Below are 27,151 nucleotides of genomic sequence, written 5' to 3' on the forward strand. Positions count from 1 at the left end.
TACCAACTGCAGGAGACTAAAGAAGGAATAAAATTTTAAAATTAAAGGGGACTCTGAATGGAATTCTGGAATAGCCAACATCAGTGAAATAACTGGTCAAATTCAAATAAAGCTTTAGTTCAGTTAATATTATACCAATTTTTACTTCCTGGTTTTAACAGTTAAAGGATGGCTCAGGGCTATAAAAAAGAGAAAGATGAAAATTCTGTGCTAATTTTGCTAGTTTTCTGTGTCTAAAATTCATTTTATTATTTTTTTAAAGATTTTATTTATTTATTTGACACACAGAGAGAGATCACAAGTGGGCAGAGAGGCAGGTAGAGAGAGAGTGGGGGAAGCAGTCTCCCCCCTGAGCAGAGAGCCAGATGTAAGGCTCGATCCCAGGACCCTGAGATCATTACCTGAGCCGAAGACAGAGGCTTTGTAAGGGCCTACTTAGCCAGAACAACTCCCTCTCGGTTAAACAGCCATTTTGTTGTTTGTGCAGTAAAACTTAAACTGTCCCTGCCCCCCCCCCCACACACACACACACCACCACCCAAAGGAACTTACTTAAAAGCAAGTCTGGGGAACCAGTAAAATATGGTTGACCAGTCCCTGATAACAGAGCCCAAATACAAGGAAGGGTCAGGTCAGGTGGAGATAACAGAGCCCAGAATGCAAGGACGAGTCAGGCCAGGCGGAGACATCCAATCAGTAAAGCATACATACTATCTCCCTAACCACCAAAGAATGTAAACCCTGCCTTTTGGGCGCCAAACTTGAGCGCCAATTCTGACCAGAGTGATAGCTAGTTTAAACAGCTACTGTAGGGTAAATTGTAATTCAATTGGCCACCCACGTGTGACCTAACATGACTATGCAACTTTCTCTGTGTGTTACAATCTCATTGGCCACCTGTATGTGGCCAGGCTCAACCACATGGCCTTTGCTCTATAAAAGCTAGTTTGTAAGGCTGGGGGTCATCTCTCTCTCTGTAGGAGACAGCCTCGACCAGTCAGTTTGATTCTTGATACTGGCGTGAAATAAAGTTTTGCTTGACTTTCACATTGTATCAGTCTTGCTCCTTTGATAATGGACCCCATCAGCTTAACCCACTGAGCCACCCAAGCGCCCCTGTAAGTCTAAAGTTTATATATATATACACACACACACACACACACACACACGCACACACACACACACACATAAACAATTATTGGGCTCTGATTTATCACAACAGCAAGGTCCAAATAATTTAATTGTTTCTTCTTGCAACCCAAAGTCTTGGAACTCTCCTATGATATATCCTTTAAGAGTCCTGGTTGTTTGGCTTCTCCTTTGAGTATATGACTTGCTGCCACATGCCTACCCAATAAGACATTCACTGGTGCTTTTATAGAGCACATCCAAAATCCAGCTCTGCTTGCTCATAATCCAAGAGACATAACTGACCCTGGCTAGTTTATAAGAATGACTTTTAGAATCTATTTTCAAGGTTTAGTTTTTCTATATACAAGTGGAAAATTTATTGAGAGAAAAAATTTTAAATTTAAAGTGGGTTCTACGTGAGCTTTCCTTCTTTCATTTAATATAAAACGTTCACATCCTGTTGTCTTAAGAGTTAAAACAAGTTTTGAAATCTAGAGAAATATTTCATTACAAGTACAAGGAGACAGATGAAAGAAGTGGTAATAGAAGACAAAGTTGACTTTTGATAATAATTTTTACTACTTTCAATTTTAACATGCCACGACTCAACTTCCTGTCTGACTACATCTGGAAGCCTCTTCTGTACTAAGTTATATAAACCGAGGAGTGATGTCAAACAGAGTGGAAGGTGTTTACTCCCCAGGAAATATCTATTTCCTCATTGTGAATCTTCAACACTAATTTTCTGGCTTATTTCTCTCTTCACTCCTATCTCTACATCTCTTGCCATCTACCGAGGCTTCCAAATCTCTCTATCTCCATCAGGATACAACAGCACTAATTTTAAAAAATAAGAGTTAAAATACCATCTAACTGTGAGTTTTCAGTAAAAACTCCCTGATTCTGATGTAGGTCTGTATCAGAATGCAAATATATTTAATGATAGGGCTAGTTTAAAACTAGGCAAAACTGTGAAGAAACTGAAATTTATCCACTTTTCTTACCCTCCTCATTTTTTCACTCAAACATACATACATACATACATACATACATAATACATTTATTTACTTATTTATCTATCTATTTATTTATTTGAAAATTATATAGAGAGAGTGAAATGAGAAAACATCCATTAGAGTTTCATACTTTGGTAGGAAAACAGATAAACAAGCAAATATGGTATCACATAAGGGCTATAATATTTGTATGAATCTTCTTTGATTTAAACAACAACAATGATCTAAATAAAGGAGGTGCTTTTAAACAAAAAGTAGAGTTTTTTAGCTTAGACCAATAAAAAGAAAAGAAATGATGGTATGGACAAAACAACCATTAATTTAATCTCTTGTAATTTAATTGTTTTCTTCCCATGGCACTAATTCTTTACCTTTCTTGTGCTCATCATAGCATTCTGCTTTGTCTACAATTTATCTTCAAAGAACCATCTTCCCCAGTACTCTTGTGGTATTTTATTTTATTTATTTATTTATTTTTTTTAGATTTTATTTATTTGACAGAGAGAAATCACAAGTAGATGGAGAGGCAGGCAGAGAGAGAGGGGGAAGCAGGCTCCCTGCTGAGCAGAGAGCCCGATGCGGGACTCGATCCCAGGACCCTGAGATCATGACCTGAGCCGAAGGCAGCGGCTTAATCCACTGAGCCACCCAGGCGCCCCTCTTGTGGTATTTTAAAATGAAGGCTATGCTGCCCATTTCCTCCTGTCTCTTAACACTTAGGGATATGCCATCTACACTGAGAAGTTTTGATTGCCTGCAAATATTTCAGAACAAAACAAAACAACACAAATCTTATTTGGTAAAATCATTTTGGTTTGATGAATCTAGTCAAGTGAAAATATTGGGTTGGTTCCTGTGTTTAATTTCCTGTTTTCTCTAATAATCCCTTATTCTGTGGTGAGGGGCAGAGGAGCAAGAAGAACAAGGACCGTTATTTATTTTTACTCAACAAAACTCACGTTGCTGTCAACATGTAATCTAGAGCTGTCTGGAAGTCTAGAGTAACTCCTAAAGTTCTTTCCTTGGATTGTAGCTGTTCCTTGAAAGCTAAAACTTTCCAAGTGCTGGTTTTACACTCCTGGGCACTTGCCCACATCGATGTGTTGTCTCTTGACATGGTTGTAAGTGATTACGTTTTAAAGAAACAAATTCATGACAGTCATTCTTAGATTATAATCTAAATAATTAATTCCCTTCTGATTTTTCTATGAATTACTAGTCAACTCCTCTCCTCGTCTTTAGTCCATGTATATGCTAGAACATGGGTTATAGTCATTGTGCTATTCACTAAATATGTTGTAGTTATTAGTGCCATTCACTAAAGAAGAGAGAAACAAACTTTTGTTGCATTAAGCTTCTATCATTTGGGGATATTTATCACTGTGGCAAAACCTAGCCTATTTTTACTGGTGTCCTGCTGAACATGCAGGATTCAGTATGGTGAACATAGTGATTTTCCCCTCCAGGAGCTAAAGGTCTGGTGGCAGAAAAGAAGAGTAAACGAATGATTCCATCCTGGATGAAAGCATTCAGTCTTTACTCATCAATGAGTGCCTACTATGCATCAGTCAGAAAAATGGAGAGCAAATAGGAGGTTGCAGCCCGTCTTTATTGAGCTTACGTAAAGTGTTATGACGCTGCTAATGTAGGTGATGGTTATGGTGCAAAGCGAGTCACAAAATGGGGAACTTTGAACTGGCTGGGGAACTCCAGAAAGACTAACTGAAGTAGTTAGATGTGTCTTGAGATATGAATAATGAAAACAAAGTAATAAGGTAAGGAGATGTAAGAAGTCTTCTGAGCACAGGGATCCACATGTGCGAAGACACAGTAAGAAAAGCGTGAGCGGGAAGAACTCGGACAAGGCGGGGGTGATAGGAGCTGAGTGAACAAAGAATGAAGTGTGATGAGATGAAGCTGGAGGTAGTCCGTGTTGAAAAGTTGTGTCTTCACTTTTAAAGTGCCACAGAAGCTCCTGAAGAGTTATTGCGGGGGTCATGGAGATTAGATTTGTATTTCAAAAGAATCATGTGGAGAACCGATCTGAGCGGCTACTGGTAGAGCAGAGGTTATTACAGTAGCCTAAATGGAAATAGAAACTGTGGATTCACAGAAATCTAAAGGATAAAAATCAGCAAGGCTCAGTAATGAATAGGAATCAAAGATAAAAAGAAGGAGGAACAATTCCTAAGGTTATTGTCTTGAGTAAGGCTCTGCTCATACTTCCCTTCACAGAAATATGGCGATACTGACAAAGGGGAGGAAAATCTTTCCCTCAATCCTCCTGTGCTCAATGGCTGGGGCCCATGAGTCCCACGGCTAAAAGACAGATTAACAAGAGAAAATATAGGCTTAATTATGTAAATATGCACAAAACTTCACAAAGAAACATGTCCTCAAGGAGGCAGCCAGATGAAGGAGGTTTATATACCATCTAGGCTAAACAAAAGGAAAGGAAAGAAACTTACGGGAAAGGGAAAGGGGGAAATGGGTTGTATGTAAGTAAGAGTTGCAAACTACGGTATGCAGGTACGTCTCTCAGGTAATAAAAGTTCTCTTCAGAAATAGCTCCCTTCCTGATATTTCCTGAGATTTCTCCCTTCCTGAGATTTCTTTACAAATGGAAAATTTCTTTACAAAAGGGAAACACAGACTCTATTTTTAGACAGGGGAAGGTGAAGAGCTTTTTCTGTCTCTGTTCTCCGTTGCCTTTAACTCAGAATAATCCAAATGTCAAAAGGGCATTTTTTAGGGAGCATATTCTGGCACCTTTCGTGCCAAATTAAGGATGGCTGAGGATGAGTATGAGTTCCCACTGAGACGTGCAAGAAGAAATGTCAGCAGTATTGAATACCATTGATTATGTTTTCTTTTCTTTTCTTTTTTTAATCTTTTTTTTTTAATTTTGTTTATTTATTTGACAGACAGAGATCACAAGTAGGCAGAGAGGCAGGCAGAGAGAGAGGAAGGGAAGCAGTCTCCCTGCTGAGCAGAGAGCCCGATGTGGAGCTCAATCCCAGGACCCCGGGATCATGACCTGAGCCGAAGGCAGAGGCTTTAACTCACTGAGCCACCCAGGTGCCCCTTGATTATGTTTTCTTGAAAATACTTTCTTCTCTTGGTATCTACCTGGTATTCTTCTTACCTTTCAATATCCTCTTATGAAGTATATTTGCCTCTCCTGAACTCTAAATGTGGGAGTGCCCCAGCACTGTGCTTGGACTCCTCGCTTCTCTATCTTGCTTGCTCCCTACGTGATCTCACCCAGTGCCATGGCTTCCCATACCACCTACACTGTGACAGCTCACCAGTTGGGATCTAAGTCTCGAATGTTGTGTTATCTAGAAGCTGGCACCTACATGACAAGAATTTTATAGGTTTTCTTTCATGCACAAGATCTCCTGTTAACTGTGTGCCTCCCACACTGAAACACACGGGGGCTTCCTTTGTGATCCACAGAAGAGGGAGGGCCTTGAACTCACAAATAAACAAACTTTAAAAGGCTGTTTGAAACAGAGCAGTCAGCAGACAGACAGTTGGAAAGCATTCAGATATACATTTGAAGATATGGAAGAAAATCACTTTTCTTTAGAAGATCAAGAAGAAATATGGAATTGAGCATTATTTAGAAGTTTAAGATGCCCATATAAGTAAAACAGAATATCTTTATGTTATTTTAGTTTTAATGTTTCGAATTGGTTCCATGGCGTCCTGGTGACTATAGAGGACCTGATTTCACAATATCCAGATGGGAATACTTTGCAGAACTCCAGATTTATATCTGCAACCTCTCACCGGGCATCTCTGTGAGGATGTCAAATACACATCTCAAAGTCAACCTGTCAAACTCGAGCCTCTGCTTCTACCCACCAACTCCTCCTGCACCTGTTGCCATTGCAATTAACAGTAACACAGTCGTTTCACCCTCACATGCCCAAATCTTTGGAGTTGTCATAGTCTGAATTCTCTGGAGAAGCAGTGCACCAATAGGAGAGGAAACAAATATAAGGGGATGATGTGGGAAAAAAAGTCCAAAGAAAAAGATAAGTTTCTTTTCTGCCTACAATCCACGGACAAGTCCTTGAAACAGCTAAAGTGATCTAATCAGTTGTCTTGATGTTGACACTTTGCTCAGAGCAAAAGGCAATATTAGCTTAATAATATCTCTACCGCCTAGGATCCTGTGAGTCTAGTTTAAACATATAGAAATTCCTTTGAAAACTTCCTTCATCACTACCCACCAAGATATAGGTTAGCAATTATCCTCCAAGCATATGGTCTACTGATACACATTAGAAAGGTCTCATGACTACAGTTTTATTGAAGAGTAATAAATGACCTTTTTCTAACAATAGCTAGTCCCCTCAGGGTCCTGGAAACCTTGCTTCCAAAATTCCTTAGTGACTTATGCTATCCCTAAAACCCTCCCAACTTGGAAGTATAGAATCAGTCACCAGTCACCACCCCAGGGCAGCTCTTTCTGCCCACCAGTCCTGTCACCATGCTTCAATAAAACCACCTTTTCGCACCAAAGATGTCTCAGAATTCTTTCTGGACCATTTTCTCTTGAACCCCAACACTTCTACATCAGAGGACATGAGTTTATTTGACTGAAATGCAAAGTTCAAGGTGCAGGTGATTAGTGTGGGATGAATTTGGATTAGTTTACGGGAGCTGACTATAAAATGCCTTATGGGAACTTTATGCCAGATAATGGGGGGGGGGAGGACACTGGAAATTTTAAGAAAGGAAGCGACAAGGCCTATTTCTATTCCAAAAAATAAAATCATAAACTTAAAATCGCAATTTAGACAATGTAGTAAAGAGGCCAAGAAGTTGAGTGGTTGCTCCTGAAATGATCTTGCCTATAATAAGCTGACTCTCAGTGTTACTGTGTCTTCTCAAGGAGAGAGACACAAAAGGGCCAACAACATTATTAAAGGTGGGAATCCACCTCCATGAAATATAAACAAAAATTATTAGGAAAAAAGTGATATGATTATAGGTTTCTATGTTACATTGAAATAAAAAGTCATTTTGAGATAATAAACAGATATAATTGTAACAATGATTTGGGTACACATGGGAACTGAGGAACTAATTATTTTCCCCCTCTAAAGTGTCTACTGCTGTTTATCAAGCTTGCGAGATAAATGCTTTAATTCATTGCGTTTCTATAAATCCCCTTGCACTGCCTTCTTTATCAGCGCACTTACAAAATGAATTGGTTTTTCTAACACTTACTAACTTTTTTCAATTAGCATACTTATATTTGCCCTTTATTTAATTCAGTTTTTCTTCAGTTAAAGTATCTTATCAACTTATCACCAAAAAGTGGATTCCAGAGTCAATCAGAATTTAAAAATTTAATTTCCTCCCTTATGAATAGAGTCCACCTCTTCTCTCTTCTGCATGATACCCACTGCTTTCATGAAATCAAAACCAGGAACTCTGCTCTTGGTAGGTTTAGCTGCTGTAAAAAAACTGAAAAATTAAATTGCAAGTTGGCACAAAAGCTTGGAATATCACGAAGAAGACTGACTACTTTTTTTTTTTTTTTTTTTTCAAAAAAGAATTAAACTTTCCGGGCATGAATTTTCCTTAATGTGAATTGTTTTTTTCTTCCTCAGAACATAGAACTTAGTAACTTAATTTGTATTTACATTCAATCAAGAAACAACATTCTGCCTTTTATAATACTCACTATATATATCAGAATAATAAGTATCCATATGCATTTTTGTTGTTTTTACTTCTCTAAGTACCTCCTAAAAGAGGATGAAGTAGCATTTCAGAAATGGGAGGAAGAAATAGAAGGATGTAGTTAAACTTTAAGCACATGAAAGAACAGAACAGATCTGAGGTGATCTGTTGTACAAAGAGCTCTTAGGTACTTTCAAATATTAGCCTGGACAAGAGAACAGCTGCCTTTTCCTCATTCCTTCTCCTTGGATACAGAGTGACTCAGATTTGATTTATTCGGCTCCTGTTTTTTATCCGTTTCTGAGCCTCTGGATGCAAATCCAATACCACCCACCTGAAGTCTGACCCCGCAGCTTAACTAAATTTTAGACCACCTTCTTCCTAAGTATAGGCTCCTGACATCCCTTTTCTTTCCTTTTCTCCCCCCGACATCCCTTTTCTTAGAGCATTTACTTTATTCTTTCTCTGACCATTTGGAACACAAATATTCTACAACCCAGGAATGCCCTTCTCAGACCCATAAGCCACGTTTTTAGAAATGTAGTCAGAGAGAAAGAAAGAAGAGAGAAAGGAATGAATGAATGAATGAATGAATGAATGAATGAATGAATTCGGTCTCAGTCTCCGCATTCCTGTGGGAGGACTGGAGCCTAACTTAATGATAAGCACTAATTAGCAAACTCAGACGGGTTAATCACACAAACATCCATGGCCTTCCACTCCTTTCATTCTAGCTCACTTCAGTGCTTAAAACTCTCCCACCTTGTGTTGCAGTGAAATTTAGTTCATTCTCTCTCTCCTATTGCAATAACCTCGACTCTTATACTAATAGTCTGGAATAAAGTCTTCCTTGACTCTAGAACTCCACAGTAGCAATTTGACAGATCACAGGCTGATGTTGCCCGTTGGTGGAGACAGTCAGAGCCTTGTTTAGGCATAGTTTTAATGGTTGAGCCCCCAAAGGAACAAGAATACATAACTGGAGGTTTTGAGTGTGTGTGCCTGGGTGTGAGTGTGTGCACGCGCACACGGACATGTGTGCGTGTGTTGTATGGGTGAGTTAGGGAACATCTGTCCCTTGGTTTCACTTTCTCATCTGTGGAAGCCCTGTCTCATCCTTCCCCTCCCGGGGGTGAGGAGTGAATTGTTTATGCGGTAACCTTGAGAATAGAGATCTGCTGACAATAAGGCCAACTTGGCAGGGCAGCCTGAGAGAGTAAAGTAAGCATTATGTGTTTGTTAAATTAATCAACTGAAATATAAACAAATAAGTTTCAAACTCAGGCACACAGCAGGTAGATCATTTCTGACATTCTCAAATGCTATTTTTCAGGTCAGTGCTTACAACAAATTGAAGATACTAAACTTACAAATTCTGTTAAAATACTTAAGGAGATTTAATTAAGTTGCTCAAGGAATTGAGTGTTTTAAAGAGTTTAAATCATTAGACTTGAGCTAATCAATATTAATTAAAGAATAAGTAAAAGAATTAAGGTGCCTGGTCTTTTCCAAATGCAATATTTAGATTTATAAATGACATGATAAAATTTGGGAAAAACAAGTTAAAAACTTAAGGAAAATGTGGCTTTTGGTTTTGTAACTTTAAGAAATTGTCAATTTAACTGCAAACTGTAAAAGTATATTAATTGCCAAAAGGCATTCTAGAAACTCACATTAACTAATAAAATACAAATAATTCCAGGGCGCCTGGGTGGCTCAATGGGTTAAGCCGCTCCCTTCGGCTCAGGTCATGACCTCAGGGTCCTGGGATCGAGTCCCACATGGGGCTCTCTGCTCATCAGGAGCCTGCTTCCTCCTCTCTCTCTCTCTGCCTGCCTCTCTGCCTACTCGTGATCTCTCTCTGTCAAATAAATAAATAAATAAATAATCTTAAAAAAAAAAAAACAAAAAAGGGCGCCTGGGTGGCTCAGTGGGTTAAGCCGCTGCCTTCGGCTCAGGTCATGATCTCAGGGTCCTGGGATCGAGTCCCGCATCGGGTTCTCTGCTCCGCGGGGAGCCTGCTTCCTCCTCTCTCTCTCTGCCTGCCTCTCTGCCTACTTGTGATCTCTCTGTGTCAAATGAATAAATAAAATCTTTAAAAAAAAACAAAAAAACAAAAAAAAAAAACCCAAAACAAATAATTCCAGTCTTTCAGGGGTTATTTTGAAAAGCATGAATGCCACTAAACGCTCAATAAATGGATTCTGAATATTGACTCTGGGGAAATTATCTGTACAGACTTCTTTAAAAGATTTTATTTATTTCGGGGAAAGAGAGAGAGAGGAGGAGGAGGAGAGAGAGAAGGAGAGGGAGGGGGAAAGAATCTTAAGCTAATTAGGCACTGAGCGTGCAGCTTGATGATACAGGGCTCAAACCCAGGACCTGAGATCATAACCTGAGCAGACACCAAGAGAAAATGCTCTGACAGAGCCCAGTACCTTATCTGTATAAACTTTGAATAGTTTTTTTTTTTTAAAGATACCAGTAATCAAAAGTTAATGGCCTTTTAAGATAAATCTTCTGTATTCTAAAATGTCAAGAAAAATATTATTTATTTTTAATCATATTTATTTTAGCAAGCATATTGTTAAAAAGAAGACACCAGGCCAAAAATGGAGTCCTTTATGCCTCATATCTCCAAAACAAGACTTAATCACTTTCAGCTCTCCCAGAAATGGAAGCGTAAACCAGTCAAATCCAAATCACCTGATCAGCACTAGTTAGGTAATCAGCCTCAGAGGCCCCTGTGATCCCCTGCTGGAAAGTGACCTTACAATAGGCAACCTGCTTCTTTGTCTAGTTTAGCTTCCTTGCGCCCACTCCTTTCTGCCTAAAAGTCTTTCATTTTGCACAGTTCCTTGGAGCTTCTTCCTGTCTGCTAGACGGGATGGTACCCGATTCATGAATCACTGAATGAAGCCAACAAAATCTTTAAAATTTACTCTGTTGAATTTTTGTTTTTTAACAATATCAAATTTCAATAAGTCCTCCTTTACCCAGTGTCCCAATTCTACACATGAGTGAAATTTTTAATTTTTAATGTTGTCAAACCCACCTAACATGGAGTCATTTACACTGGGAATAAAATGGAGGGGGCAATTGCAGGCACAGAAAGAAAATTTAAAAAATTTAGCCTTACCTAACATAAGATGCCAGAATTCACAGCTCTTTTTAGAAATCAGCAGAGGGTACCTACTGAACCCCACAGGCCTGGTCTGTTGATGCCAGCTCTGGACTTTCCTTGTTTCCCTGACTCGCCTATCCTGATCCAAGCAAGGAAGAAGACCACGAGGCAACCAGTCAGCTGAAAAAGCCAAATAACTTCCACGTTTGCCTTGTAAAAATTCCTTCATCTATAAGCAACTCAGAACTCATTATTCCTGTAGCCTTGGGTTTCCGGGATTGTAGGGTGAAACCCTTGGAATAAATTCACCTTCTTCCTTTGTTTTACTCAGTGTGCTGAGTTTGGTTTTTGACAGTGTTTTAAGGATATGAGACACCTTTTACTAGAAATAAGCATGACACAATTAGAGAACTGCCATCTAACTTTACTGTTTTAAATTATTATACAGGTAGAAGGCATTACGCTGAGTATCTTAAACTGACTCACGGAGTATTTCTGTTCTAGTTGTATTGACACACACATACAAAATACAGCAACAGCAACAACAAAACCCTGAAATACGAGAGCTACCCTGTAAAGAGATTTCATTACTTACTGGAATCCCCAAAGATTCAGGTATATTTGGCTTACGTTACAGAACAGGTAGGAACTGGATAGTGGCTGTGATGCAAATGCATTTTATATAACTAAATGTCCACGGTCACATATGTGATTTACCCAGTGATCAAACAGTCCCTATGGGTTATATAATACATTTCAAGGAGATCTAATATATTCCGTGAGCATCAGCAAATAATTTAGTGAAAGCATGGGAACTTCCTCTACTTAGACTTAGGAAGGCAGGTCTTGTTTCTCTGAGTAAATGCATCACAAAGATAGCATTACCATGTAAATGCATGCCATCAATGGAAAATCAGTGGCACTTAATAAAAAAGCTAATTGCAACACATTCAAGAAGAAAAACCTGGAGAGACTTCTCAGAAGCTAAGTGAAAAATAGCTTTGGGTTTAAGTGTCATTCAAGAAAGAAAGAAACTAAACAGAATGCACAAATGTGGGAATGCGGGGAGGTAACAAGGCAGAGTAGAAGGAGATGAAGGAAGACTTCTGCAAACGGATTTGAGGGAGGAGAAGAGGAAAGAGGAAGCAGGAACAGTGAAATCCCCATCAATAACAAGTGGAGGCATTTCTCAAGGCCATTCCATGAAGTAGAAGAAGAGGACCCTGGAGAAAACAGCATGCCCCAAGGCCAATCTGTGGTACCGGGCACGGGCTTGACCTAGCTCTGTGAGCTGTCAGAGAGAATTGTGTGTGCATAGCTGAGGGAGAAATTCAGACCTTTCTATTTTTCATTAGTTCAATAAAAACCAGGACACAATCAACATAACAAAAGGTGTGCCGATTACTTAATATAATTCTACTGCATTCATCAAAAGCCTTTCTCTCTTAAAAACCTGTTCTCCACAAGTTGTTAGATGTCTTACAGAAAATGAAATGCATCATCAAGGAAACCCTTGTGCTCAGATGCATTAGGGAAAGCCTAGACAGGAACACCTACTGGATATGCTGTGAAGTGCAAGGAGAGGTTCTCCATTTAAACATCCCTCCCCTCAGGGCTTGCTACGGTGGGGAGGTGGAGGAGGGGGTTGGAAATCCCTCTTGGAGAGTCATGGGGTTAGGCATTCTTTTCTTTGAAGTCCTCAGCTAGCTAACTGAAAGAAAAGCTAGACTTCTTTGTTAGGCAGGATCCTCATCTCTAATGGCTAATAAAGCTGTAGATGGCAACATGGGGCTACCTACCCAGCTTTTCTTCTTTGTAAAGAACCCCAATTAATATGAGTTGGCTGGAGAGAAACATTTTACTACTGTGAACCTGCCATCTTGATCAGAGCCCACTGGGCAAGGAAGGCTACATGATTCTAGCTAAGCCCATCAGGATCTTTTGCTTAAGAATTTAAACGGAGATATGCAGAAATGAGAAATTGCAAATGGAGATGAATGAAACAGTTCTAGGATTTTTGTCCCTCAAATCTGAATTACCTAGGCACCACTTTTAAGTGAGGAAAATATCATGGAATTCCAGTATGATCATAAAATTTTTTTATAAAATGACAAAATCATAAATAAGAATAACCCTATATTTGTATTTATAACCACTATCCATTTAAAAGATCAAAGACAGTTACAAATAAACAAAATTATACAATCACTAATAGTCAAAATAATAAAGATCATGTGAAGAGAATGCTGTTTTGCTTAAAGTAATCTATGGAAAGCTCAATGTGTTAAGATGATGAACCAATTTTCCCATGACTGACCTTAATTCAGATAGCATGTGTGACATGACGGGTTGATGTTACAGACATCTCATGCACCCCTTGTTATAAAATAACTTTGACTTCCTTCTTTCATCAATAATTCTTACCATTTGGAATAGCACGCTTGGAGCTCCATTATAAATATCCAAATTCAAGGACTTAAAGGAAGCACAGAAATTGATTAGCAGTATTTGGTTTTAAGATAGTTGCTCAAATGATTTAGAATGTGTTAATTTCCTTAAAAAATAATCATTATCCCAAACATCTCAAATGTTTAAATCCAAATAAAAATAACAAAATATATCCACGTTTTCCTAAGCCTTTGAAGGTCCCAATTTGAGTCTCATTACTCCAAAGCAACACTGTCTATCCAATAGAAACTTCTGAGATAGTAAGAATTTTCCATCTGCACTATCTGTACAACAGCCACTGACCAATTGTGGCTGTAGAGTTACTTAAAATGTAACTAATGGGATTGGCAAATTGAATATTAAATTTTATTTAATTTTAACCAATTTAAATTTAAATAGCCATATGTGGCTGCCAGCTGCCTTAATAGCCAGCAGCTGTACTTTCTTTTCCCGAATACCTGTCAAATGTTGGCTTTACAAAATATTACTAAAACGACTCTTTGTATAACAAAGTACCCATGCAATTTAGTAACTTTAGACAACAAGCATTTATTTGCTCCCAGAGTTTCCATGAATCAGGAATTTGGGAATAGCTTAGCTGAACAACTATATGAAATATTATTATTAATTAATAATAATAGCATTAATTATGTTTATATAATATTAATACTTTCATTAATGTTTCATATAAATATAAAAATAGTCTGTCCCAAGTCATAAGTCCTATAGCGCTTCAGTGACAGAAATGGGATTTGAATCCACATAGTCTGGCTCCAAAAGGCTATGCTTTTTCTTCTTCTTTTTTCTTTTTTTAAGACTTTATTTATTTATTTGTCAGAGAGAGAGAGGATGCACAAGCAGGAAAGCAGCAGACAGAGGGAGAAGTAAGCTCCCCAATGAGCAAGGAGCCCAATGAGGAAGGAGCACAATATGGGACTCTGATCCCAGGGCCCTGGGACCCTGACCTGAGCTAAAGGCAGATGCCTAACTGACTAGCCACCCAGGCTATCCCTAAGAGCTATGCTTCTAACTGCTGTACTCTTCTGCTACTCTAAATGACATCCCTGTTCACAACAGAAAAAATTTCTAGACCTCTTACCCTGTTAACTAGAGCCTCTACAAGCTAGCCCACAACAACCCTTAGCTAATCCTATTACTTTAACCTTCATCAACTCCCGCCTTCCCTCCCACAGTCCCCAAGTACGTGGCCAGCCGGCTTTCCACCACCTCTGTCTGCACCTTCATGCCTTCTGAACCTGGAAAATCCTGTTGAATGGGGTGTGATCACAGAAAAACCAGCACATGAGAAGCGGCAGGACTCCCAACTGCCACCGTGTCATACATCTGAATTCTGAGGCTAAGGAATCCAACTTTTACAAACAATGTAATCTTTCAGACTGTTTTATAAGTGTTTATTTAGACTCTCAGCTGAAGTATAGGGAAAATGAAATTTAGTGCCGAGCTGTGTGAACATGGTCTGACTCCTGGATAATTTATGTTTTATGACAGATTCTATTTTCTGTTGCTGGCATGATTACACGGGAATCCATTTGTCCACTGAGAGTACATTTGTGTCTTTTGCATGGGCTAACTCAGTGGTAGCATTTAATTTGTGCCATATTATTCACTTATCAGCCCAAAAGACAGTACATGCTCAGAATTACTAAGTTATGAAATGTTATTGCAAGAATCAGTCTTGAGAGGCAAAAGGAACGTTCATGTGTAGCCTGAGATTGTCTCATTATCTTTAAAGTGCAGATATCATTGAGATGATTAATTTCCTGGATAAATTTAGGTTTGAAAGGTGTGAATATGTACTCCGTCAGAAGTGTTGTGTTGAGTATTATTTATTGGGCAGTGCAACTGTGGAAAACTGAAATATGTACAGAGTGAACCTGGGTAGATATACACCAGTAGGGTCTGGTGCAGTCCATTGAAGAGTGACCTTCTGAAAGAGATTTTCATTTCAAGTCTCACCAATTGTTGTTGTAGTGGAACGTGGCCCAATGTTGCTAGAACCTCTGATTTTAAGAGGAACCAGATTTCTGAATATCTATATGGAATACCCTGATGTTTAGATGTTGTTAAGTGTGGTAGGCATAATTCTAACAGTGACTCCTAATGATTCACTTCCATGTGGAATCCTTTTCTCTTAGAATGTGAATGGGCTCTGTTATATGAATGAGATACTATTACTCCCCTGTTACATTACGTGGCAGAAGGTTGATTGTCTAGGTAAGCCTACTATAATCCCAGACTATCAAAAGGAGAAAGTGCATGGATACCACAAGCTTTTGCTGGCTTTGGAGCTATGAAAGGCCACACTCAAGGACTGAGAAGCCTGTAGAGGCTGAGAGTAGTCCCAGGCTGACAGCCAGCAAGAAAATGGGGACTTTGGTCCCACAACCCCCAGGAACTGAATTCTGTTGTCATCCCTAAAAGTTCTCCAGCTTGAATACCATGTAGTGCATATGGGCACATTCAGAAATTCCATGAGAGGTAGTTTTTATTTGGATAAATAAATTTTAGAAGAGTCTTCGAGTGGCTCTGGGACTAAACTTTTTCTCATTGCATAGATAACAACATTCTTTGGCTGAACTGTTTCTTAAATGTAAAAATGGTTAATCAGCAAGTACCTTCTCTGGCAGCCCTTCGAAGACTCTCCTTATCTATTCAGCATAGTTAACTGAACAACTGGTGTGTTCAAGACACTGTGTCGTGGATAGAACTCTGAGAACAAAGATGACAGAAAAGACATGCCTGCAGCTAGCTAGCTGCAAGTATCTCCTTTTTCTTCTTTCTTTAATCTTCCTGTTAGAAGTGAGCATGTGTGGGGTTCTGTTAAACATGTTACCAAGATTTCTTGGTATGCGTCCCGCCACTGCCCCCCATGACCATGCACACAAATATCAATTTGAAGACAGTTAGACTTGCTCAGTTGCAGGGGAAAAAGCTGGGGAACTTCCGCCTCCCCCCCCACCCCCGGTATTGGCTCCAATGGCTTGCAGAGACCCTGCCCAGGGATGCTTACTGCATACAAGCTGGTAAACTGGATTTGCACACAAGTGGATTTAAGAGACCATTCTGTCCTCTTGGGCAGATGAGTGTGACCGGGTGCGTATCTTCCCATTCACTTAAGTTCCTCTTGGTCTGGGCAAATTCTACTAAACTGTAGGGCTTTTGAGAGCAGGCTGGGGCTCTGGAGAACTTTTGAGGGTAACCTGGCTAATAATCTTTGCAGGAGATTTTTACAAATGCAACTTGTTTGGGCTCTGGCTCAGCTCCCTCCTCCCCTGCACCTGGGCCCTCACACTGGGGGTGGAGATGGAGAGAAAGAGTGTGTCCTTTCCTTCTACAATTCCTCCCAGGTGACATTTCTATTCCCTAGGCCCAAGGCCAAAATGTGGGGAGAGGAGAGAAATTTTCCTTTCATTAGCACTTATTGTGTCTTTAAAAGCAGCCATTTGTTTACTCAGTGGAGTCATAAGGTAATGGATATTCATGAAATAAAACAAATGTCTAAATGTTAGAGACCACAGGCGATTCTTAGTTATCAGCTTGGGAATGCTGAAACTTACATAAAATATAACTATCACAGTGTCATTGTTGTTTCTTTTGGAATTTTCCAGTTAGTGTCCCAGGCATCTTAAAGAAGACATGCATTTAGCTAACTTGTTATCCTTTGATTGAACAGTAGTGTTTATGCTGGGATTCTTCTTTTTCTTCAGTTTAGGTCCTATGTTTTCTATATAAAGTTATATAAGAGATTTTTTTGCTACTTTCTAAAAATTGGTTCGACTACTTTGTAGAGATATCTCTATGATATTATTAACACATCACAATATGCCAGCAGCTATAATTCTTTGGCAACAAAAATCTGTTTTGCTTTGTTTTTTCACTCCAAATTAACCCTGGGGTTGATTTGTCAATGAGAGGTAACAATGTAAACTTGCTTGCAGCATTTTTCTATGGTATGTTCAAACTCCTTTTCCACTTCTACCTTATTGGTGTTAAAATCTGCAACTTGACCTTTCTTTGAAATTAATGGTCACGCAGTAACTGTAGGTTGGGTTCTAGCAGTATCAATATTTGCTTGGCTAGAAAAAATGCTTTCATCTGTTTGCACATAATTTATTTTCTAGTACTCTGAAGGTCCTGCATATCTTTTGCAATTCATTCCGCAAGGAGGAAATTTCCAGAGCAGACTGCAAATCCATGGTGTCCTACAGGAGCAAGGCGGGAGTCAACCTCATGTCGCCACCGCACCAGCTGGTCACCCAGAAACTTTGCTCTCCACTGTTGTTTTATGCTAATGACATTTTATTTTCAGGCCGGTGATTCCTATAACATTAGTATCAATTATAATTTCTTTGATAGGGTAATTAATTCTTTTCACTTAAACCCTAATGGGTGTTGGGACTATTAATAATTTCAAATTTCTGAGTGTGCCACCAGTATGACAGACATCTTTTTCTCCAGCCTGTTAGTAAAACGCTTGGTTCAAACTGAAAAAAGCAAATGGCTAAAGAGCTCTTTCTCTCTCTCTCTCTCTCTCTCTCTAGGCTAATTACTGTGCTACTCTGGCAAGAAGACTACTATGTTCTTTATAGTCAGCACTGGGTCTTCTGCAGATGAACTAGATCTCTAATAGCAGCACTTTGAAAAAAAGGTAGTTAAGGAAATAATGGTTTTTCAGGTCTTGGAAATAAATAATCACTAAACTTTAATATGTAAATAAAAGAAAGGAAAAAAAAGTTATATTTGAGAAATACCCATGCAGGTTTCAGGGTTTCTAGGAAACCAGATTAACAATTACAATGTCATTTGGTAAACAGCAAATGTGGGCAAGAAAAGTGAATCGCCCCAGGGACGTTTTATGCAGATCATGAAAAACACCACTTTAATCTGCTTCTTCTCTCTCACTGAATATGCAAATCCATTTTTAGTGTATTGGTAGATATTGCTCTATTACACTCTCTCCAATATCTTAAACCATTTTCTCTTTGTATTTATGTATGTTAATATTATCAATAGTTTTGCAGTGAAATTCTGATCTTGTGTTAGGAGTAATACTGCTATTTCAAATGTCTTTTGAATGGTTACATTTTTCTTCTTTTTCTTGTTCTTCTTCATTTTTTTTTTTAATCTAGAGAAGAGAATCATTTCCTGTCAGACAAAAGGACAATTTGAGCTAAGTTCCTTCTTTATCCAAATGGAGGATGAGTAGGTATCCTTTGTCCTGGGATGATAGAGCAAATTGGAATTCAAATTTTTAACTTAAGAGTAATTATCCAAAATTTAAACTTAAAACTCATATTCAATTTATGCTAACTATGTTTGGAACAACTTCCTGTGTGAATCTATTTTTTTAACTATTTGATTTTTTAAAAAAGATTTATTTATTTATTTGAGAGTGCGCACACACACATGTGTGCACAGGTGCCTTGGTGTCAGGGAGGGGGAGAGGGAGACAAGCAGACTCCCCGATGAGACCATGCCCTGACCCGAAATCAAGATCTGGACGCTCAACTGACTGAGCCACCTAGGTGCCCCCTAACCATTTTTTGAATTCTGGGGACAGATCAAGCTCTTCCAATAAAGGCTGTGTCCAAATTGACATGTGCTAAAAGTGTAAAATACATGCTGGATTTTAAAGATTTAGTTCAAAAAATAAAAGAAAATACAAAATTTTATTAAAAATCTTATTAAAAAGCATTTTAACCTGATTATATGTTGGAATGATAACATTTCTGTATGTTGGGATAATAAAGTACATTATTATAATCAATTTCACCTGTTCCTCCTTTTGTTAATATGGCTACTAAACATTTTTAGATTGTGTATGTGCCTCTCTTATTTCCACCATATGTTCTGCAATAGCCCAGATTATGAAGCGTGAACATAGTCCATTGAGAAATCACTGGTGCTGGAAAAGACCCTCCTCTAATTTCTATGTAGTGACCAGACTGGAGGATTTACCTTCAATCACCATGAGACCGAGTCTGGCTATTCATTGTGCTTGCTTTTGGCTTCGAAAGTTCAACCAATACCAGGTTTCTAGGCAGCATTTCTCCATCATTATCGGAACGTCAGAGTTCTAGCCCCACTAGCAACCTGCTGAAGAGCCTGCCCAGTGCCCATAACAGTGGTAACCCATGGGAGGGCTAGACTAGGGGATGGAAGCTGTATACCAGGACAGCCATTTGCCTTGGAACTAGGCAGCCCACCTTCTAAGAGGTGCTGATGTTCTGCAAATAATCTCTGCACCCCACTCTAGCAATGTACAGAGAGTTTGGTCCCGCTTCTCCACCTTGGACACTACCCTGTCAAACAAGCTTATACTTGCTGCCTCGCATCGGCACGCGGGATTAAGACCAACCCAAACCAGACACAACTACTGAAAATACAAGCATTGATGTGTTCACAGATGGGTTCTGAAAGGACTTCTAAATTTTCTACTATCCCCTGAGAATATGGTTTCTGGGAACTGAGAAACACGCATCTTTTGCATCGCAATGTCTAGAATGACTGCAGCTACACTGGGTGCCTTTAGTTATCTTATATACCCTAAAGTTACCATCTTTAGGGTATAAAAATCTAGATGAATGCAAATGATGGGTTAGTTGATTATTCCTGCAAAAATCACAAAACATGATGAGAGTCAAGATTTCTGACTCTGAATTCAATGTTTTTTTTTTTTTTTTCTTCCCTTATACCCCTCCTTTATAAATGGCACATTAATGGGCAAAGATATGTTACGTATTATACAAATTGAAAAATAAAGGCTAGATGATTTATAAAGATGTCCCCCACATCTCTCAAATTTTAGTCTCCATCTTCTCCACTTGGTCAAGATCTTTCCAGTGGGAAAACATCCCAAAATGAAATTCACAACTTCACTTCTCATTTCTATACTAAGGATTCCTATTTTGATCTTCTCAGCCTCCACTTGTCTTCAAGGCTCTAGTGCTACATTTCCAACTGTTTCATCCGTTCCTCAAAAACCCCACACATTTAAATTGCACTATATATAACCAAGTAATCTTCAAAGGACTTGAAAAGCAAAAAGCAAAAGAAAACTTGGTAGAAAGTATGTAGTACATTACATCTAAAGGGAAAACAAATTCTAAGTGTGAGGCAGTATTTTGTCTTTACCAGATTACACAAACCCTTGGGTTATCTACTTCCTTCCTTGGTCACCACATAGCTTCTAATTAATCTGGCTTCCCAGGAAGCTCCTCACCTGAAAAAGTGGTTCTTCTTGAATTTAATACCTTTGCTTTACAGAAGCTAATGCTCTGTTGCCTTCTCCACATACAGAAACATTTTTATTCAATTTATATGTATTGAGAATGCACTATATTCTAAGCCTTAAAATTGAACAATTAAGTGGCATAAGATAAGCATATAAAATATCTATCTTATTATAGAATATAATTATATATAATTTCTAGAAAAGTCAATAAATCAGATCCTTGACCTAGTCTGAAGAACCAGAAAGGCTTGTCTAAGGTAATAGCATTGGAGAATGTGTAAGGGCCTTGGGGTAAAAGGAAGTAAATTACTGTAAAAGAAATATTATTTCAATCCCGGTCTGGGATAAAACCTTATTGCTTTGATATAATTAGTAATCTCCTTATTTGAATAAATTAGAACTCTGATAATTGTTTAATTATTTGTGGGATCAATATTGGTCTTGGGAGACCAATCACTCATACATCCATCCATCTGACAGCCACGAGTCTGCAGACCTTGAAACTGAGTATTTTTTGTCTAATCTATATAGTCTATAAATGCCTCTACTAGGAGAGAAACTTTTAAATTGGCCCACTAGAGGTTTTTCCTATGCAGGAAGGTTATAATAAACCTCTGACGTGTGCTCATAGCTAAATTGTCTAGAAAGTTGTTGTTATTGCCTCAAGAATTCCTTCTAGGTCTATAATTAGGTTAACATCATTCAGAACGCAACCAAAATGGGGGCACCGGATGTGGTGAAAAAGAAAACCAAGGGATAAGCAAAATTGAGATCAAGCAAGGAATTGTTCTTTGATATTTTGATCTTACTCATAAACACAAGATATAAAAAAGATAGGGGGGTGATCATATTTACATTTTATAGTGACCAGTTTTTCTAGGATATAATATCCAATAGGAATATAAATATGTGGGTCACCAATATAGCAACAGATTTAATGTAAATTTTCTAGCAGTCACAGCAGAAAAAGTAAAGAGGATCAGGTAAATTAATTATATACCACAATTAATATAACCCAAGATATTGACAGGGTTTTCATTTTAACATGTAATGAATGTAAAAAATTATTTACTCAGTTGTTCATCAACTTCAACTCAATACTGTGCTCTTCTAGAATAGAAGGTGAATTGTTGAATCCAGTAACAAGGGTTTATTGTTATTTTTTACAATTTTATGGAAAACAACTTGAGAACTTTCATTTTTCCTCTAATAAGATTATAGTTCAAAATGTACTAAGTTTAACTATGAATATGCTCTCTTATTGATGAGTGTCCGCATAAATAAGAGATAATGGATACTTCAGGAGGAAATCCTCCACATCATTATCCAGATCATTTCCAACAAATTAAAAATAACATTGCATTCAGAAATGCAATATTTTATCTGTTAGTGCCTCCTGCCATCCAAAAAAACAAAACACAATGGAAGCTTCTTTTAAAACATCTTAGCTTATCAAAGGCATAGCATTAACAGTTTTTAAGGTAGCTTATTTCTTACAAAAATGTACGGGTTTTTTAAATGTGAAAATCCAAAGGGCTGAAATAAAAGCACCTGAATTTCTCCAAATTCAAATATAATACATTTGGCCATTCATTCTATCAGTGCCTGAATACAATCTTATGAAGAGATATTATAATTATCCCATTTTACAGATGAGAAATCTGGATGAAAGATGGACTTTTAGCAAGACTAAGGTATTACCTTGGATGTATTTACAAACTGAATCCTGAAAATATGTGTTGTACAACTGGATATAATTAATTTATTATAATGACAGTGTCATTGCAGCAGTTAATATTTGTTCAAATTTTCCTGAGTAGGCATTGTTTTAAACGCTTTACAGATCCAAACCTAATCCCCCAGCATCCCTATAGGTAGATACATTTACTATAAACTCCATTTTTTAAATGAGGGAATTAAAAGATAAATTCTTTAAAAAAAATTTTAGTAAGTTGAAATACTTCACACATTGTTCTCAAGAATGTTTCAAAATAGTTTAATACATATTTTATAATTATTAGTTTATAATAATAGTTGTAAAAGCAGCTACATCTATGGAGGGCTTTGTAAATGTTGGGCACTGTTCCAGGCATTTAGATGTAATAACTTACTTGATCATCATGGTACTCTGTGGGGGGGGGGGTACTATTATTATCAGTATTTTATAGGTGAGAAACGGAGGCATCCAGAATGTGGGTAAACGGGCCAACATCACACACATAAGAATGACAGCAGGATTCCTATAGTGCATGTGTCAAAATTGTATTCAAGTTTTGTATTAATTCAGTGCCTACCTGGTTAGAATGAAAGGTGGAAATTTCCTTCATTTTCCAAACTGTGAATGAAGAAACGAATGCATCAATTTTGGATGATTGACTCAATTTAACTAATGCCTTACCCCTCCACAACTGTCCTAATCAAAAGTTTTCCTGTTTTAAAAACCAAAACCCTACGTGTATCATCCAAATGTACATTCTTATTACTGGGGTTGTAGCTCAAGATATTTCTTTTAAAAGTCTAATTTTAAAGGGAGTTTTCTTTTTCTAATCTCTATTAAAAGCTAAGTACCACCAAAAAAATTATTTGGCTTTAACATAATCTTTTAGAACTAAAAGTTTAGTTGAGGATTTAGTGAAATATAAGCAAAGAAACACTTAATAAGTTGATTTAACTAATATCAACTTTCTATTTTATATTAACTTTTATTTTATAATCAAGCATTTAGATTATATAATCAAGCATTAGTTAGATTATATTAACTTTTATTTTATAATTAGCATTTAGACTAGTGAGAGTTTTCTAAAAATATTCACTGAATAAACTTCATTAAAAAGTGTATCTTGGGCCTTTAGTTAATTTATTTACTCAAAGCTATGTGATCCTCTCTCTAAGGTATATAAAAGAAACATTTACATACATCCCTACTGATGGCACATAAATAGTACAAACAAGAGGCGCCTGGGTGGCTCAGTGGGTTAAAGCCTCTGCCTTTGGTTCAGGTCATGGTCTCAGGGTCCTGGGATTGTGCCCTGCGTCGTCGGGCTTTCTGCTCAGTGGGGAGCCTGCTTCCCTCTCTCTCTTCCTGCCTCTCTGCCTACTTGTGATCTGTCTGTCAAATTAATGAAATCCTAAAAAAAAAAAAAAAAAAAAAAAAAATTAATACAAGCAACATTTTAAGGCTGGACACTTTTGGTGCACGATTATTCAGTTTTTCCTCCATATATAGATACCACACCTTGTTGTCAATAAATAATTCCACTTTAATGGCAAAGTAATAATTTAGACAGATACAGGGTGCACATTTGCAAAAAAATATATGCAAGCTGGTTTACAAGCTAGAGGAACAATAAACCAATAGAAAATACATCATCCAGTTAAGTCCATTGACACCAAGTACTTATTATTGGGGCTTTACAAAGACTACAAAACTTTTCAGATGATTTATTTCACTGTTTCTGCCTATTTACATGATATGTTACATCAAAAATGTACAAAATATAAAATGTATACAGACAAATGTTTCACAAACTAGTTTAAGTTGTAAACTAGGTGAACCTACTGGGATGTATTGCAGGAATTTGTGTTTATGATCATGTTTGGACTGTGTTTCTCAAAATGACAGGGAAAGATTAGCAATTTCTTTTAGATCACGTATCATACAAGGGCAACTAGTCACTCATCCAGCTACATATACTGATGTTTTACGACAGCTCTGATCCATGTTTGAGGCTTCAAAGTCAGGGTGACAATTCTATGTGCATAAATTCAGTTCAGTTTTCCCTTGGGGCAATAGCACCGTGTAGGACCTATAGACTTAGCGACACTCTGAAAAGGGCTCAGAGGTCTCGTGTTGTTGTTGTTCTCTAGCAACTGACCCACGGGTGGTCACAGAGAGTAGCACCAATGGCACATCACGAAAGCAACCCATCTTCGCGCACCTTGAACAAGTCTACAGCATGGCCTGGCCCTTCGGTTCGGAAAACTCAAAACCCCGTCCTCTTGTGTGTGGTGGTAACTTCTCCCATGATCCCAACTGGCTTTCATGCACGCTCTTTAAAGCCTGCCACAACAGATGCACTTTCGGACATTTTTACTTTTCCAAAAATGTATTGGCTTCATGGACAGTTTTGAAGCATGCTCATTCTAGCACTGATAGCTCCTGCATCATCATAACCACTGTAAATACAGGACAAACACACCAGATAATAACAGCTTTGAGGGTTTGCATTCTGTATTTGTTTGCAATGTACAGGAAATCTCAGCAAGTGAAACACCTCTTAACACCAACAGGATTAAAGTACATTTGTGTGTGTGCGTGTGTTTGTTTCAATTTGTGCAAGATTTTTTAAATGATTATTTACAATACCTACCCAGTAGACTGTGCAAATCTAACCTTCTTTTACAGTATAAACGCTTCCGCTTCCACAGTGACGTCACTGCTTCAGTGTTCTTTAATGCTGAATTTCTCATGTACAACGATAGTAATCAAAACAACATGCTCAAAACCAAGAGAATTAGTAAGAAGAAGAATAAAAAGAGTAGGGGAGGAAAAGCCAAATAGTTGTGCTCATGTTGCAACTAGTGCTTCCAGCTCTGCTGGGTAAGAATTCTCATTCTCCCTCCTTCTACAACTCTTTTGCCTAGAACTGGATGGAGGTAAGCCACATGTCTTCGCTTTGAAGTGACGGTCAAAGAGGGTTTCTGGGTTAACTTGAACATTTTGGAGGACAGACGATCTATTCCCAAAGCAAAAATACTGATTTTTTTTTTTTCTCTTGTCTTATTCTTCCAAAAAAAAAAAAAAAGAACCCCCAGACCCCAAAACTGAAACAGATATCTAGAGGTGAGGCTACTGTGTTAACTTGTGTTGCTTGGTTAGAAATGAAAAGACAGTGAAGATTACCAATGGTTTAGGATTTAAACCAACTGTTAAACTGTCATATAAATCTGTTTTAAGGCAGTGAGACAGCACCATAGGAAATGTTCCTTCTTTCACTGAAAAGGCTCCAACGAATAAAGCCCTAAGAAAGCCTTTTGTCAGTGTTGACTAATAATTGGTATAAAACTCTTGTTAAGGGAGTGGGCAGGTGGTTTAAAACAACCTTATAAAACCTGTGGTAAAAACAACCTTATAAAACCTGTGACTCATACACGAGAAAGTTGGCGGAGCACATCGTGTGAACGTGGCAGTTAGGAATGACATTGGCACGTCTCCAGCTTGCCGTGCTCGCGTCTGTCGGGCGGTGGCGCGATTCCGCTTGTGCTGACGGAGGACTGGCCTCTTGGCTTCGTTTCGGACGGGGGTGAGCGCACAGCACGAACGCGGCTGGAGCCCTGTGACCAGCACCATGTGGCACGAGGGAGGCTGGACGGAGAAGAAGGGGCCCCGCTCGGGGGAGGACGGGCCCCCCCCCCCCCAGAGGAAACGAAAGGAAGGGACAAAGAAAGGGGCTGCATTGTAAACTTTTAAAGAGGAAAAAACAGAAAGTCCAGTTTGGCTACCCCATGTGCAATCTATTCAGTGGCCCTGTCCTTAGGGTCCTTTCCAGTTGAGTAATGGAGCCGGACACCACTCCACGGATATTAAAAAAAAAATGCCTAGAAATAAAATAAAGTTAAGCTTGCATTTCAATCGAGCATCTTGGCGGTTCAGACTTCGCTCTGCTCCTCGGAGACCACGACTCTGGGTCAGGGCCCTTGACAGGGTGCTTTCATACTGGCAGTGGTTTCGTGAAAATACCTTCCTTCCTTCCTTGTTAAACCTTTAGCCAAAGCATCCTCTCTTCCCCTAACTTCGTTCACCCCCTAGAGAGTAGATTCAAGAGATGAATCTAAAATGTCGTCATGGTGGCTGGTGCTATCGCTGTCACAGCTTTGTGTGCCCGAGTAATTGGCTGCTTCTTGGAGTTTCATTAGCATATTCATCTGAAGAAAGAAAAAGAGACATCGATGTCGGCAGTGATGCAGTGAGCGAGCCAGCCCCATAACACACACACACGGCCCGGAGCCACACGGACGCAGTCGCCTCCGGCTCCCACCCCGGTTCTGCCCGAGCACGGCTACGACACCAAACCATCAGGACCCAACAGGGCCTCTAGATAGCTCTTTTATTTGGGGTTGTGAATGAATACGGCTCCAGCAGGGCGACTGGGAAAGAAACTGTATCACAGCTGGACATCTGGGCTCGTGGCTGGCGAGCACGCCAAGCTTCTCGGCTTTCTGGCGCGGAGCAGCAGAAAGCATGGGATGGCAAGTGAAAGTCGAGGCTGTTCAGACACACGCAGACGCGCGCGCGAGCGCGTGCACGGGCTCCCGCGAGAGAAGGAGGGGATGGAGTGGAATGACGCCAGCTGCTGCACACAAACGCACCATCTGCTGTTTAGGGGCTGACCTCGAAAGGGGTCACTGAATGAAGCCGACCATGAGCGTTTGAAGAGGGAGAGGGAGAGGATCACTGTCAAGTTTCTGTTGTTG

The 27,151-nt window shown here is 38.8% G+C and overlaps 1 protein-coding gene across 3 annotated transcripts in view; it reads right to left on the reverse strand.

The window, feature by feature from the left end:
• Positions 1 to 24,989: 24,989 nt before the first annotated feature.
• NAV3 (neuron navigator 3) overlaps positions 24,990 to 27,151 on the reverse strand; it is a 383,583-nt gene continuing 381,421 nt past the window's right edge. For all 3 annotated transcript variants that reach the window (XM_032346929.1, XM_032346928.1, XM_032346927.1), the window contains one exon: positions 24,990 to 26,602. In XM_032346929.1, the coding sequence (XP_032202820.1) occupies positions 26,483 to 26,602 (120 nt within the window). In that variant the 3' untranslated portion in view covers positions 24,990 to 26,482. The remainder of the gene's footprint in view (positions 26,603 to 27,151) is intronic.

Source organism: Mustela erminea, chromosome 6, assembly GCF_009829155.1.
Source record: "Mustela erminea isolate mMusErm1 chromosome 6, mMusErm1.Pri, whole genome shotgun sequence".
NCBI classification, from domain to species: domain Eukaryota; kingdom Metazoa; phylum Chordata; class Mammalia; order Carnivora; family Mustelidae; genus Mustela; species Mustela erminea.